This window comes from Ranitomeya variabilis, chromosome 3, assembly GCF_051348905.1.
Source record: "Ranitomeya variabilis isolate aRanVar5 chromosome 3, aRanVar5.hap1, whole genome shotgun sequence".
NCBI classification, from domain to species: domain Eukaryota; kingdom Metazoa; phylum Chordata; class Amphibia; order Anura; family Dendrobatidae; genus Ranitomeya; species Ranitomeya variabilis.
This window is the reverse complement of record NC_135234.1, coordinates 691,887,078-691,904,065: the sequence shown is the minus strand read 5'-3', so window position 1 is coordinate 691,904,065 and position 16,988 is coordinate 691,887,078. Positions and strand designations below refer to the sequence as shown.

General features: G+C 44.0%; 1 protein-coding gene across 2 annotated transcripts in view; it reads left to right on the top strand.

Moving 5' to 3' along the window:
- Window positions 1-16,528, top strand: part of ATP7B (ATPase copper transporting beta) — a 122,472-nt gene extending 105,944 nt beyond the window's left edge. For both annotated transcript variants that reach the window (XM_077298130.1, XM_077298129.1), the window contains 3 exons: window positions 50-167; window positions 345-447; window positions 14,542-16,528. In XM_077298130.1, coding sequence (XP_077154245.1) covers window positions 50-167; window positions 345-447; window positions 14,542-14,800 — 480 coding nt within the window. In that variant the 3' untranslated portion in view covers window positions 14,801-16,528. The remainder of the gene's footprint in view (window positions 1-49; window positions 168-344; window positions 448-14,541) is intronic.
- Window positions 16,529-16,988: the final 460 nt, after the last annotated feature.

Here is a 16,988-nt window from a genome sequence, read left to right as displayed (position 1 = left end):
ATAAAACCCTTACGTGCTAACCAGTACCCATTCCTGGTTTGTATTACAGAATGATTTGCTTGATGTTGTCGCCAGCATTCACCTCTCAAAGAGGACGGTGAGAAGAATAAGAATTAACTTCATGTTTGCGCTCATCTATAATCTTGTCGGGATTCCCATTGCAGCAGGTAACTTGTTATATGTGACCTGGGTAATAATTATTGTACAGGTCCATCTATGTAGCTATTACGGACATCACAGTTGCTTCTATGCCTTTTTACGCTCATTGTGTGACTGGGTCTTTATGGTTTGCACCTCACAGCTAATATAAATGCCAAGGATTATACTTATCTTGTCTTCACTAGGTGTGTTCCTGCCGGTGGGATTGGTGTTACAGCCATGGATGGGATCAGCGGCTATGGCTGCCTCCTCTGTCTCAGTGGTTTTGTCCTCTTTGCAACTGAAGTGGTAAGCTCTAATGTGTTCAAACGTAATACCAGAGTCTGTCTCGTGCATAAGTTACTAAAATTTGCTTAGCCAAAATCCTTGCAATTATGTTAAGGTTTTAGTTAATCAATCCTAGTGATTTGAGTAGGACCAGCCAAACATCTGCTTGTGGCTCATGAATATGGGGGCCTCTTGACTCTATCCCAGTAGATGATGTTGGGGGAAAAAGGATCAGGTATGTTTCATTTACAACACTCGACACTTTTTTTTCCCCTGAAGATAAGACTCCGGCAAAAATGTCTGGAAGTGGCTGAGGCTACTTTCACACTAGTCCGTCGGTACGGGCCGTTGCAAACCGTTGGCCCGACGTACCGATGGACAGTGTGCTAATTAATCACAACGTGGGCAGCGGATGCAGTCTTATGACGCATCCGCTGCCCAGTGTGATGAGCGAGGAGGAGGGGGCGGAGTTTCGGCCGCGCATGCGCGGTCGAAAATGGCGGTCTCAACGCACAAAAAAATGTTACATGGAACGTTTTTTGTGCCGACGGTCTGCCAAAACACGACTCGCACGACGGATGCGATATGTGGCCATACGTCGCAATGCGTCGCTAATGTAAGTCTATGGGGGAAAAACGCATCCTGCAGACAACTTTGCAGGATCCATTTTTTCCCCTAAACGACGCATGCAAAACGACGCTAGTGTGAAAGTAGCCTGACTCTGCTTTCCCCATTGAATTTACATACATGCTAAGAAGATGGCTGACAGCCAAATTAGCATTTGTTAGGCCATTGTATAGGAATTAGAGTTGGTGAGAATCCATTTTCAGGACCTAGGGCTTCAGCTTCATCAGTAATCAGCAACCACTGGACAGAAGCAGTGAGAATGGCATCCTACCTTCTGGCATCTGCAACTCTTTGATTAGCCGGCCTGATGTGAAGTCGTTGTTGTGTGACATACATGTGATGTCATCCTAGGTCGGCTAATCAAAAGAAGAACTGCAGGTGCAGGGAGGTAGAAATCTGTTCTCGGAGCTCCTGCTTTGATCCCAAGATTACTCATATGGCCAGTGGACCGGATTCTGTGAATTGATTTGCACAAACTCTAAAAAACACTTTAATGGTCTAGTTCCTGTATCGTGGAGTGGCAAACCTAGCAATAGCTATTGGGCCTGGCATCTGAGGCCTGGCATTTGGTTTGATTGGTGGTGCTGATAGTATTAGGGTTGAACAATTAATATAATGTTCAATTCTCTAGTTGCCTACTCCTGGCCTAATGGATATTGATCATGTGCACTAAAGAAATACACCAGACACAGTCAGCTGTAACTCTCCTTGATCAATGTGTGGCTCAGCTCCAAGAAGGGCTTTATTAGTGAGAACACAATGTTATATATCTCCTGTAAGGGGGCTCGGTTAGCTCTAAAATGGGAGTGATCGGATGTATTTCATTGGTTAGTGGGTTGGGCATGAGCAAGTCCATGGGTGGATCCATGAGGTCATCAGGGTGGGTTGGTCCGTGAGGTCATCAGGGTGGGCGTCGCTGTGGGTGGATCCATGAGGTCATCAGGGTGGGCGTCATCTTGGATACCAGAGCACACGGCATGCTGAAACAGGAAATGGCGGCCATCTTCAGTGTCTTCATTGTTCATCTTGGATACCAGAGCACACGGCTCTGGTAGAGGAGATGGTAGCCATCTTAAGTGTCTTACTTTGTCTGAGGAAAACTTATGTAAGGTTAAACAATACATGTTATAGGTTGCTTCCCTCAATTACCTTATGTGTTGAGGTTAATTAAGTATTTGATCTTATGGCTCTCCTCAACAGTCCCCCCTAAATACTTTATTAACCTTTTCTTTTATCTTGATCCCACCGTGGTTCCCTAACCCATCGATGTTAAGTGTTATTATGACATCAGAAGCTTCATGACAATATGGATGCTATAGACACCAGAGAATGTGTGACTAATTATGGGTATACTGCGGAGGTATATCGGAGCGCGTTACCAGTGTCCTCGGGACTTCCCTACCTGCTGGATCTATTACTCTCCAATCTCCCATCTCCATGGTTACTTACAGTAAAATACACATGTGCGACTAACCCTGATGTACACATCCTAGATCCGACCGTCTTGCCCGGGAGGGGGAATTGGAGTTTTCACCAGTTTGAGACAAGTTTTCCCTTGTGGAAAACCTCCCTTTGTAGCTGGACTTTGACAAGCAGGTCAGATCCTACTCTGTCCCTAACTGTCTAACAAGTTTATAATGTGAGAGATGGATCCAGAAGGCGCTCAGCAATCCTGACCGAAGTAGGAGTAGTCAGGAGCACTTGGTAGGGACCCTCAAATCTCAACTCCAGGGAAGTCTTTCTGACGAACTTCTTAACCAGCACGTAGTCACCAGGTTGGAAAGTATGGGTATTTTCAATGGAATCTGGATCTGGAATGGATGATAAAACTCGTGCATGTGTTACTGACAGTTCTTTAGTAAGGGCAATGACATATTTTACCAGAGTATCACTTCCTAAGGCTAGCTGTTGTGGAAAATATTGACCCAACCTTGGAGGCCCCCCAAAAAGAATCTCGTATGGTGTGAGTTTAGTGGGACCCCTTGGAGTGTTTCTGACTGAGTATAAGGCAATGGGCAAAATGTCTGTCCAAGGAAGTCTGACCTCCTGACTGGCTTTCAGTATTTTATTTTTCAAGGTGCCATTCAATCTTTCTACTTTCCCACTGCTCTGAGGGTGATATGGAGTATGTAAACCCAAATCCGCTCCCACCAATGTCCATAGTTCCTTAGTCAGTGCTGCAGTGAACGCAGGTCCTTGGTCACTCTCAATTACCTCTGGGACCCCATATCTGCTTACTACTTCATTCATCAGTCTCTTAACAGTCACTCTGGCGGTCATGTTGGTTACTGGATAGGCTTCGGGCCATCCTGGAAACATGTCAGTCACTACCAGTACATACTCGTGCTTCCCTACTTTTGGCATTCGAATGTGGTCAATCTGAATTCTCTGAAAGGGATAAAGTGGTTTAGCCAAATGTTTCTGAGTAACTTTCTGAGGTGGTGCTGGATTGCATGCTGCACACACAAGGCAGGACTTGAAATATTTTTGGGTGACAATAGAAATTCCAGGTGCCATATAAATCTTTCAAATCAGGTCATTCATCCGATTCTTGCCTCTGTGGGTGATACCGTGTGCCCATTCTGTCACTGAAGGGTACAGATTACGGGGTAGACAGACCTTTTTGTTCATCCTCCAGACTCCATCTTCATCCTTTTTAGCTCCTCCTTCTTGCCATGACTTCTTTTCATCATCTGATGTCTTGTCTTGATGTAGATGGATGATCCTCATAAGAGAGCCTTTAGTCCCTTCTTCAGTGTCTTGTGACACGTACACCGCTGCTTTTTCTTTCCCAAATGGATCCACAGCATAGGTTTTTGCTGTTTTGTCAGCAAAGAAGTTCCCCCTTGCTTCTGGAGAATCCAATCTCCCGTGAGCTTTGATCTTGATCACTGCAACCTCCAAAGGTAGATCTAGAGCGGCCACAAGTTCTTGTATGATAGCAGCATGTTTTACAGGAGTTCCACTGGACGTTAGGTATCCTCTGGCTGCCCAGATACTGTCGAAGTCATGAGCCACTCCTAAAAGCGTATCTTGAATCCGTGTAGATGTTGACCACCTTCTCCGTCGCTTCCTGACAAGCCAGCGTCAAAGCTTTAAGTTCCGCTTCTTGTGCAGACATGTGCGGTGGTAGCGATCCAGCTGAGATGATCAGGTCATGTGTAACCACGGCATATCCCGTATGGAACCTTCCTGTTTTATCTGCAAATCTGGAACCATCAGTGAAGAACGTCAGGTCAGCATGTGGGAATGGGTCTTCAGACACGTTTTTCTGGGAGGCTACTTCTTCATGCATTTGTTCAAGACAGTCATGATCCTCTGAGTGTGTAGAGGCATCTTCTCCGAGAGCATCAGTATCATCCACATCCCCCCTGGAAAGAGGAAGCAGCGTGGACAGTTTGAAGATGCTGCAGCGGACAAGAGTGACATTATCCGGAATCAAGAGGGAACATTGGAGTCTCATATGACGCTGTAGCGACAGGTGTTTAGGTTGAGTCTGGCCTAGAATAGCTTTTATGTCGTGTGGAGCCATTAAGAGAACTGGATGTCCTCAGATGATATCAGGATTTGGGATTCAAAGAGCTGGTGCAGACTGTATGGCCTGTTTAAGAGCGTAGAAAGCTTCCACGGATTTAGTACATAGTGGAAACGCTGACGTCTTGAGGTCATCGTACAATGGCTGCATCAGCTTTGAGGCATCTGGAAACCTTTGGCAACAATAATCATTGATAGGTCAGCCAACTCATCCGAGGCCCTTGTCTTAGGTTCTTGGCAGAACAAAATACCAGAGTCCCATGTCTCGTCATGCCCCTGTAGAAAGGCATCGGCTGTTTTTCTGGATCTAGAACTTGGTTCAACAGAGTAGCAGCTTGCTGGGGTGTAAACTTGACGTAGAGGGTGGGCTCCTCAGACATGAGCATTGGCACTGTTGGCGGTGGCACCTGAAGCGGGAGTAGAGATGGCACCGGGAGTGCAGATGTAGTCCCTTGTGTATGAGGAGCCGGAGGAGGTAACAGTCCTGGAATGAGGGGGCTCTATTTGGGCAGCTCCAGTATCATGGTATGGGCTCCAGGTGACGCAGGCAGTCTTAAAAGCTTTAACAGTCCTGTCCTCATTAATGCGAGTTATTGCTGCATGAAGTTGTTGAGCACTAACGTCTGGATGAATAGGGTCATAAGTAGGGGTCACAGTGTGTATGATCATTCTACACAGGAGATTGCCAGCTTTAGTCACCGCTATGTCCCCAACAGCTATCTGACCATGTGAGTCAACAATGATTTGACTGTCAGCTTGAATAGTCGCACCTCCCGCTTCCACTATAGCTCTAGCTACACCTCCATTGTGTTCTAACCGAGAATTGGCAGCATTAACAATAGCGTCTGTCTACATTGTTATGTCACCCTTTCCCACCACTAACAAGGGTCCCTCAGGAAGTTCTTTTTCAAAAATAGGTTGTCACCATTCCCTCCCCTTTGTGCTTCCTGTGCTATTGGTATCCTCCTCCCAGATTGAGCCCCCCCTTGATACAGTCGCCACCGTCCCATACAGGTGTGCGCTTGGCTGCGAGACAGCCTGTGAGGTACTGGGCATAGGGTTATGTAGGCTGCGTGAGAGTGCTGTTGTGGAAGCACTGGGAGGAGAGGCCGCTGCTTGGAGCATCTCATGTGGGTGTGCGGCTAAATTGGCAGTGGAAGTGACAGTAGAAAGGGTAGGTGCTGGGGACGATCCAGGTGGGAGGACTGCTGGATTCACAACAGGAGTGATAGGGGAAAGGGTTGGTGCCCCATTGGAAACCACTGAGATAGGAAACATGGGTAAAGCCTGTTCACTTCCCGAAGGAATATAGTATTGGCCGTTAGTGGTCATTACTGGGTAACAAGGATTTGGTGATGTGGTGTGTAGCCTTAGTCTGAGATGTTCACCACCAGGAGCAGCACATTCGCCATCCACAAAATGGCCGCCGTCAGAATTATATTTACCACCAACAAAATGGCCGCCGTCAGAATTATTTTTACCACCAACAAAATGGCCGCCGTCAGAATTATATTTACCACCAACAAAATGGCCGCCGTCAGAATTACTTTTACCAACAACAAAATGCCCGCCGGCAGAATTATATTTACCACCAACAAAATGGCCGCCGGCAGAATTATATTTACCACCAACAAAATGGCCGCCGGCAGAATTATATTTACCACCAACAAAATGGCCGCCGGCAGAATTATATTTCCCACCAACAAAATGGCCGCCGGCAGAATTATATTTACCACCAACAAAATGGCCGCCGGCAGAATTATATTTACCACCAACAAAATGGCCGCCGGCAGAATTATATTTACCACCAACAAAATGGCCGCCGGCAGAATTATATTTACCACCAACAAAATGGCCGCCGGCAGAATTATTATTTACCACCAACAAAATGGCCGCCGTCAGAATTATTATTTACCACCAACAAAATGGCCGCCGTCAGAATTATTATTTACCACCAACAAAATGGCCGCCGGCAGAATTATATTTACCACCAACAAAATGGCCGCCGTCAGAATTATATTTACCACCAACAAAATGGCCGCCGTCAGAATTATTATTTACCACCAACAAAATGGCCGCCGTCAGAATTATTATTTACCACCAACAAAATGGCCGCCGTCAGAATTATTTACCACCAACAAAATGGCCGCCGTCAGAATTATATTTACCACCAACGAAATGGCCGCCGTCAGAATTACATTTAGCACATGGCTCTGGGCCACCATTTTGGCTGCTATTACATTTAATCACTTTTCCCTGACGAAGCTGCTTAGTGCAGCGATACGCGTGGGATTCTCCCACACCTTCTCTTCATTGCCCATTGATCCGCCAGCACTGGGGTCCTGTTCATGGCAGCCGTTGGACATAGATTTATTTCAGCTCCTTCTTCTTTGCGGTGAGCCGGCTTATTGCTGCTGACTGTTCTTTTGGTTGTGCCATTGCTCAGCCATATCTGCAGCACTTTGTGTTTGCAACGGTGATTCTTGTCCACATTTATCATTTCGTTGCCCTTAGATACCCCACTGCTGATTATATCTGCACACCTTGTGTTCCCTCATTTCTTCCAGTGACATAGGGTACATCTTAGTCACAGGGCTCTATTGATATAGTGTGCATTTCACATACAGGGGACCTTGTTTATGGTGTGATAATGAGTGGGGACGCCCACTGGTTATTGGTATCTGTGGTGCTAAAATTATACCAGCTATAAGTGCCCAGCCTCAATATATTTATATTGTCTATATCCATATGTGTATGCATGGGATTGTATTAATATTTTGCCTTATCATCTCAGGCTGTTGTTGGTCACATATTTAGTAGAATGGTGTGTTCGTTGTTTGATCCTTATGGGATATGTTTTTAATGTTTTTACATTTTGTACGTTTTTGTCTTACAATAAAGTTGTGATTTATTATATATATATATATATATATATATATATATATATATATATATATATATATATATATATATATATATATATATATATATATATATATATATATAATATAGGTGTGCACACATTTATGTCATGTCTCTTCTCTTTTTTTGTTCAATATTGCATTTTAAATAGTCATACAATTGTTGTGCTCCGGACACATTTCCTTATCTTGTTGCTATTACATTTAACACATTTGCCATTAACAAAATGGCCGCCATTACATTTAGCACATGGCTCTGGGCCACCATTATACGGTGGTGGCCGCTCACAGGATATATTTTTGCAATACACAACTCAAAACTCTATTCTTTCTATTCCTTTTCTCTTCTACCCAATTTCCAATTTTATTTTTTTTTTTATACAGACTTTCAGAGACTTTCTCCTGCCCTAGCAATAGACAACAATCCATTATCTTCTAGGATACCTTTTCTTTTTCTTTCTTTCAAGACAAGCTTCCACTCCAGGGGCTGTAACCATCCCCCTTCTGGCATTCCACACAATCTCACTAATGTGCATGAGTCTAACTTGCCATCTGAATTTGGCTTAGTGCCCATACGGCAGAACTGCATTAATTTCTCCATCTTTCTATAGATATACAGTATATATATCTATCTATCAAGATAACAAACACCAAACAGACAATAAGACAGGGGAGATGACTCAAACCTGAGATTCTAAAGGGAACTGAGTCTGCAGTACTCAGTTCCTATTGCTTCTTGTCACGTGGTCCCTGTCTGACTTCCGTGCTCCGTACTTTACAAACCAATTATTCCCTACTTTGTCAAATTGCTCCCTAACTTACCGGTCCCCGTGCAGAGTCACTCACTCGATGTCACGGGGCAAAAAAAAGAAAAACTATAAATTTAATTGGCTCAAGCTGAGTCAATCACTCCAAGCTTTGACGAGCCGCTACACAATTTATTATGCCCGAACTGAGCCAATTCGCTAAGAAGATGGCTGACAGCCAAATTAGCATTTGTTAGGCCATTGTATAGGAATTAGAGTTGGTGAGAATCCATTTTCAGGACCTAGGGCTTCAGCTTCATCAGTAATCAGCAACCACTGGACAGAAGCAGTGAGAATGGCATCCTACCTTCTGGGATCTGCAACTCTTTGATTAGCCGGCCTGATGTGAAGTCGTTGTTGTGTGACATACATGTGATGTCATCCTAGGTCGGCTAATCAAAAGAAGAACTGCAGGTGCAGGGAGGTAGAAATCTGTTCTCGGAGCTCCTGCTTTGATCCCAAGATTACTCATATGGCCAGTGGACCGGATTCTGTGAATTGATTTGCACAAACTCTAAAAAACACTTTAATGGTCTAGTTCCTGTATCGTGGAGTGGCAAACCTAGCAATAGCTATTGGGCCTGGCATCTGAGGCCTGGCATTTGGTTTGATTGGTGGTGCTGATAGTATTAGGGTTGAACAATTAATATAATGTTCAATTCTCTAGTTGCCTACTCCTGGCCTAATGGATATTGATCATGTGCACTAAAGAAATACACCAGACACAGTCAGCTGTAACTCTCCTTGATCAATGTGTGGCTCAGCTCCAAGAAGGGCTTTATTAGTGAGAACACAATGTTATATATCTCCTGTAAGGGGGCTCGGTTAGCTCTAAAATGGGAGTGATCGGATGTATTTCATTGGTTAGTGGGTTGGGCATGAGCAAGTCCATGGGTGGATCCATGAGGTCATCAGGGTGGGTTGGTCCGTGAGGTCATCAGGGTGGGCGTCGCTGTGGGTGGATCCATGAGGTCATCAGGGTGGGCGTCATCTTGGATACCAGAGCACACGGCATGCTGAAACAGGAAATGGTGGCCATCTTCAGTGTCTTCATTGTTCATCTTGGATACCAGAGCACACGGCTCTGGTAGAGGAGATGGCAGCCATCTTAAGTGTCTTACTTTGTCTGAGGAAAACTTATGTAAGGTTAAACAATACATGTTATAGGTTGCTTCCCTCAATTACCTTATGTGTTGAGGTTAATTAAGTATTTGATCTTATGGCTCTCCTCAACAATAGTACAGCATTATATCTGGTTCCTCTTCTCAACTAATCGTTTGTCTTCCCTCTAGGGCACAACAAGGCCTAGTATGACTAGCCTTCGTGGAGTAGGGGCACCAATGGCATATTTTGTAGGGTGCCAGTCTCGGCAGGTAGACAGGGGCAGGATAGACGGAAGTAGGGTTATCTTCCTTTGTTCCTGCTTTGTACTTATAAACATCAAAATGCTTTCCCCTTCCAAATATTTACTTGTCGGTTGATATTGGTGCATCTATGTTATCATCATCTACTCATTTATTGGTGCAGTTCTTTTTGGAAATATGCAATCATTTTTTATCCTTTATCATACAACTAATAAAAATTGAACATTGTATTTAGTGTACTCTCTGTGAATCTCCTAAGAAACCTATACACTATTCACTATTCTATTTATTCGGTGAATTCCAGTTCAGGTCAATAGATCCACAATCGGCCTTACACGCTTAAGTAGTATGGGCACAAAACTTACAAAAGATTCAAGCTATACCCTGCACAATCACAACACAAGTAATTGTCAAGATGCTGATAACAAACCAAAAATGGGGGAAAAAAAACAATAGTCAATTCCAATATTTCTATAATTAAAATGGAAATAGTCCACAGTGTTACACTGAACAACTGTACTATATTCATCATTTTTGTCTCTGCACTTTTGTTTCACTTTCTCCCCCTTTTCCAAAGATCATACTTTTTTTCCGTCTACATTGCCATACAATGGCCTGATTTATTTATTTTTTTCGGAACCTTTCTACTAATAAATAAATATAAATAAATATATGTATATACCGTGTGTGTGTGTGTGTAATATATATATATATATATATATATATATATATATATATATATATATATTATAGTATATGTATGTATGTACCGTATATACTCGAGTATAAGCTGAGATTTTCAGCCCAAATTTTTGGGCTGAAAGTGCCCTTCTCGGCTTATACTCGAGTCACGGTCGGCGGGTGAGGGGGAGAGAGGTCTGTCATATACTCACCTGCTTCCGGGGCTCCTGGCGCTCCCCCTGCCTGTCCCATGGTCTTCGGGTGCCGCAGCTCTTCCCCTGTTCAGCGGTCACGTGGCACCGCTCATTAAAGTTAGGAATATGGACTCAACTCCCATAGGGGTGGAGCCGCATATTCATTTCTCTAATGAGCGGTGACCGCTGATAGAGGAAGAGGCTGCGGCACCCGGAGACCATCTGTCCGGGATAAGGAGCCAGGGACGCCGGGAGCAGGTGAGTATTACATATTTACCTGTCCACGTTCCACATGCTGGGTGCCGCTCCGTCTTCCCGTCCTCTTGCTCTGACTGTTCAGGTCAGAGGGCGCGATGACGTACTAATCTGCGCGCCGCCCTCTGCCTGAACAGTCAGTGCGGAGAGACTGGACGCTGAGGAGCTGCGGGCAGCAAGAGATGTGAGTATGTCATTTTTTTTTTTTTTATTGCAGCAGCAGCATTCTATATGGCACAGCTTTATATGGAGCATCTATGGGGCCATAATGAACGGTGCAGAGCATTCTATATGGCACAGCTTTATATGGAGCATCTATGGGGCCATAATGAACGGTGCAGAGCATTCTATATGGCACAGCTTTATATGGAGCATCTATGGGGCCATAATGAACGGTGCAGAGCATTCTATATGGCACAGTTTTGTATGGAGCATCTATGGGGCCATAATGAATGGTGCAGAGCATTCTATATGGCACAGCTTTATATGGAGCATCTTATGGCAATAATGAACAGTATGGAGCATTATATGTGGCACAGTTTTATATGGAGCATCTTGTGTGGCAATAATGAACGGTATGGAGCATCTATTTTTATTTTTGAAATTCACTGGTAGCTGCTGCATTTCCACCCTAGGCTTATACTTGAGTCAATAAGTTTTCCCAGTTTTTTGTGACAAAATTAGGGGGGTCGGCTTATACTCGGGTCGGCTTATACTCAAGTATATACGGTATGTGTATGTGTGTGTGTGTGTGTGTGTGTGTGTGGATCTATGTGTGTGTGTGCGTGTATGTATGTGTGTGTGTGTTTGTGTGTGTGTGTATATATATATACATACATACATACATACATACATACATACATACATACATACATACATACATACATACATACGCAGCGCCCCAGAGTCCTGGTCGTTGCAGTGCTGATGCTCCGCCGCTAAGGGGGGCTATGGTACGTCTGATGGCACTGAAGGAGTTCTTCTGACCAGGTATCACAGACACCAATACATTTCACAGTCTGGCCTCCAGGGGGAGCTAAGGGTTCTATGTATTAGGCCACTCCTCACAATCTGGTAAAACTGGGGGTTAGGCAGAAAGTTAGACAGAAGCTCACTGGGTTGGAACCAAGCAACACCTTGTGGCAGAGGGTGTTGTAGGGGAAGATTCAGAGGGGTCCCTGTCAGAGGTGGGATCCTCACAGAGGCCTAGCAAACAGAGAGAACGTTACGGGACCGCGCCTGCACGATATAGCGGCGGTACCCCAAGAAAGGACAAGAAGCGAGGTTCATTGTGCTGAGTGAGAAACGAGATCAACGCAACAAGGAGAATACCAGTAGGAGTCGTGCTGTAAGACGAGGCAACATCCTATTGAGGCGCATAACCGGTGGCCGGAACGCCGAGGAAGTATAGAGCTCCAGGCCAAACTTCAAACCTACGGCAGGACAGTCAGTTATAGGCGGGCTGTCTCATCCAATTGACCCAGGAAAACACAAGGGGGGTAAAAACAGGAGTGGGGCGACGCTAGAGTCCCGGAAGAGCTCCGAGCCTCCCCGTCATACGGGTGCATCCTAACCATAAGATCTGGGGGACGTGGAAGAACATCAGAATCGAGTTGTGAGGGAACACGAGAAACAGACACAACAGTTGTGGGGACTATCCCGTGAGCACAGCAGGGGAGGACCACAACACACAAGCGCTAGAAGGTAGGCACAGATTTCCACCTGTGAAGGGAACTCTGGAGGTGCCATCGGACCGGCCAGGCTTGCACAGCCCGGTTAACCGTATTCCGGATTGAGGATCCTGAAGTCTTCAGTAAAGAGGTAAAGAGACTGCAACTTGGTGTCCTCGTTATTTACTGCGACCTGCACCGCACCACCACAACATCATCACCATTCCCTCCACCTTTATTGTACGCCCCTCAGCAGGCCCTGCGGCAGTGGGGGCGCTATACATACATACATACATACATACATACATACATACATACATACATACATACATACATACATACATACATACATACATACAATATTAAAAAATGGGGAAAAAATGTGAGGTAAAATGATAAAAAAAACACTCTATTCTAAAATTAGTTTTTTGCAGTTTCATTTTTTGGGTGTTCATTGTGTAGTAAAAATGATCTAGTACCAAAATTTTGGTGTTTGTTTTTTTTAATTATTATTATTTCAGTAGTTTAAAAAAAAAATCCGAACTTCGTAAAAAAACATTTTATTTGTGTAACCATTTTCATGCCCAGAACCTTTTAACTATCCTGGTGAAAGAGCGTTCTGAAAAATAGCCATTGTGGCATTTTGCAGTATTACGTTCTCTGGAAGTATTTTGTAAGTAGAATGTGTCTGTAAACACATCGAATCAGTGCTGAATCCTATTGATAAAGGGACACGTGTATATATACTATTGTGATACATCTAGTAAAAAAGGCATGGCAAAGACAATTGATCCTTTTAAAAAGTATTTAATTAAAGCTAAGGCTGCTTTCACACTAGCGTCGTCCTGACGTGCCAACGCGTGTTGTGAAAATGATGCCCGACGTGGGCAGCGGAAGCAGTCTTACGACGCTTCCGCTGCCCCATTGTAAGGTCCGGGGAGGAGGGGGCGGAGTTTCAGCTGCACATGCGCGGTCGAAAATGGCGAACACGACAAGCAAAAAAACGTTACATGTAACGTTTTTTTGTGCTGACGGTCCACCAAAACACGACGCAACCGTCGCACGATGGTTGCGACGTGTGGGCATACGTCGCAATGCATCGCTAATGTAAATCTATGGGGGAAAAAACGCATCCTGTGGGCAACTTTGCAGGATGCGTTTTTTTCTCCTAAACGACGCATTGCGACGTATGCAAAACAACTGTAGTGTGAAAGTAGCCTTAGACAAAAGCTTCTCAGTCTCTGGCGCAGCTGTCACGTTGGTAGTCAGTGGCCCCTGAACCGGAGCCCTGTGAACCTCCTACTACCTGCTGGCATCCTTGGCACCTCTTTGGATAACTTTGTTCCAGGCTACTTACGAGAAAAGGTGCCAGATATGCTGTCAGGTAGTCAGAGGATTGCAGGGCCTTGTGAATCATTTTGGCTGAACTCTAAGTTTTATATATTTAAATATATATAATTTTTTGGCATGCAGAGGTTATTACAAGGCAACCAACTCCCCATTAAAAGGAATCTGACACCAGGTTTTTACTATCTCATCTGAGAGCAGCATAATGTAGGGGCAGACACCCTAATTCCAGTGATATCACTTACTGGGCATCTTGCTGTCATTTTGATAAAATCACTTTCTCTGCTGCTGAATGCTGAGCTCTGTATAACCCCGCCCACACCACTGAAGGCTACCACTACCAGTCAGTGGTGGGGGCGGAGTTATACAGAGCTCAGCATTCAGAGAACTGATAGATCTGCAGCAGAGAAAGTGATATTTTTTAAAATAACAGCAAGAAGCCCAGTAAGTGACACATCACTGGAATCAGGGTCTCTGCCCCTACATTATGCTGCTCTCAGATGAGATAATGAAAACCTGGTGACAGATTCCCTTTAACTACATGCTTGTTTATCTTGTGTTACAGGATTTTATATGTTAGCACGATGTTATATGCTCTTATTACTGCCCATATTGATCAACTGGCCCAGCAAAGAGATGGACTCTGCCTTTAAATCTGATGATGGTGATATTAAGTTATGGACTTGTACTATTATGACATCTCTCTGATCTCTCAGCTACAGGAAACCAGAATCTGAGAGATATGAAGCTCGAGCCCAGGGGCGCATGAAGCCTCTTACCCCATCACAGATAAGTGTTCATGTGGGGATGGATGACCGGAGAAGAGATATCCCAATGGCCAGCGCCTGGGACCAGATCAGCTACATCAGCCAAGCGTCATCCAGCAGAAACACGCGGCAAGATTCACTAACAGGCGACAGACAAGACAAGTGGTCTCTTCTCCTCAACGAGGCTGAGGATGATCTGTACATGTAGTGTCATGGGTTTACACCAAGACATGAAGGACCATTATCTATAATAATGAGACTACTCATCACATGCACTGGAATAGTGAGCAAAACTGCTACACTGAAGCACTATAGGAAGAGCAAAATGGATAGAAGTGTATAGATGAGAACATGCTGGTGTTCTTGGTTTGTATTTTCAAGTTCTTTAATGGATATAATTGCAAAGTGCTCGCAAAAAAAGGAACTTTGTTCTTGGCAGAATATAAGAAGTTAATTACAGAGGGATTTTATTTCTATAGTTTACTGCACTGTGGGTAGGTTACTAGCCACCTCTGTAGTCTGTCAGCTGTGGTTGGTCTCCTTCCTAAAAGAGCTTGTAAGCGCTGCTCAGATTCTTACAGAATCTCGCTGCATCCAGTCTGAATTATTGTGCATGCACGCCTGCGATGGTGCGGACACAGAACGGTTCCTGTTTGCAGCACATACCAATAGGGTTTTACCTAACAACAATTATATTGGTGCGGACTGCTTGCTCACCTGATAGGGTTGTGTGTTCACAACATTTTTAAGGCATAAATAATCCACTTGCTGCAAGACCACGGGTCACAAAGCTAGGAAAGGTGCTGCTGTGAAAAAATGAAGTCATTTTTGTTCTCTCCTGGTGGAGATCCACGGAAAGCATCCAGAACACAGCATACAAGAAATGTTTAATATCTATGCTTTTCGAAATTATCCAACTTGAATAACTTGGAAACGTGTAGATATTAGACCGTGTTTCTTCTATCCTGTGTGTCCTGGATCCTTTCTGTGGATCTCCACCTGCAGCGCAGAAAAAAAAACCTTAATTTTGTAGCATGTTTCCAGCCCGGTGCAGTGCACATTTCGTGCCAGTGGTGGCGCTATGCTGCTGGTTAGAACAAGCTATTTAGCAGGAGTGCATCGCCTCCCAACAAGCCAGAAGCAGCGAGGCCGAGGAGCGATGCCCTCCTGAAAGGCTTAAATCTTCTCTTCGTATTACACATGATTTCGCTAATGACTATATCTGGTTTCTAATTATTAGCATAGTCTGATTCACCCATCCGAGGTCCAAGTACAGACTGTGATTCACAAGCTGGCTGCTGGGGTCCTCACCCAAATTCAACACCCCCCATATATGCCCATGAGGCTTTTGAAAGTCTGATCAGGAGACCAGCAGCTGGTCGCTTCACTGCACTCGAAAAACGGATGTGTGAATCTGACCTTAGACACAAGTTTATATGCTGTAATACCCAATATTCTGTCTCTATAATATATAAGATTACAAAAACATGGCTGATTTTTTAAAAGAGAAATATGGATTGTGTGTGATTCTGTGCCTCACTTCCACTGACGAGACCGGGTTGGAGCTGCAGTATCCTACACAACCCTTAGACGAGCGCGGCTCTAGGCTTCCAATTCTGGATATCCCCCCTTTTAAGAAGAATAACAGCCAGGTGAGAGAGTGCAGTGTGCTATTTAATCTGTGGATTATAGTTGTATCAGGAGGCCCACGTGATCAGGAATCTATGGTATAACCTATCAATATGCGTGAAGGGGAAACGCGTAGGTCTGCGCATCTCAACACTCGTTCCGGCTGCTGTACTGATGAAGGCATTCTAGGAAACGCTTAGTAATGTAAATCACTAATTTGTGCTGCAAAGAGTTAAACTACCAAGTGCTTGAAGGGTTAAATTATATATATATATATATATATATATATATATATATATATATATATATATATATATATATATATATATATATATATATATATATATATATATGCTCTGCAGCATATTACATTACCCATGTGACCGTGAGCAATAATAGGATAACGGGGGTGGGGCAATTACTTTATAGTAATAGATGGGCATTTCTTGAGGTTGTGTTATTTTTTTTTTATAGAACTTCTTGCATTTATCATGTTATATAAATGTATCTGCTTTCCATTATATTTTTAATTCAATTTTAATATGAATTTTTATGATCCCAATAAAAGATGTATTTTTTATATGTGGGTTATTCACTTCTGCATTTTCCAAACACAGGTCTCGTAAGCCAAACGCATCGTCCCTGGATGAGATAGCACAGACGGCACAGCTTACATTGTATCGGAGCCATATTCCACGTTATCACAATCCAATATCTGCAGATAAATATTTCAGTGTGACATTTGGCACGGCAATGATTCCATATAA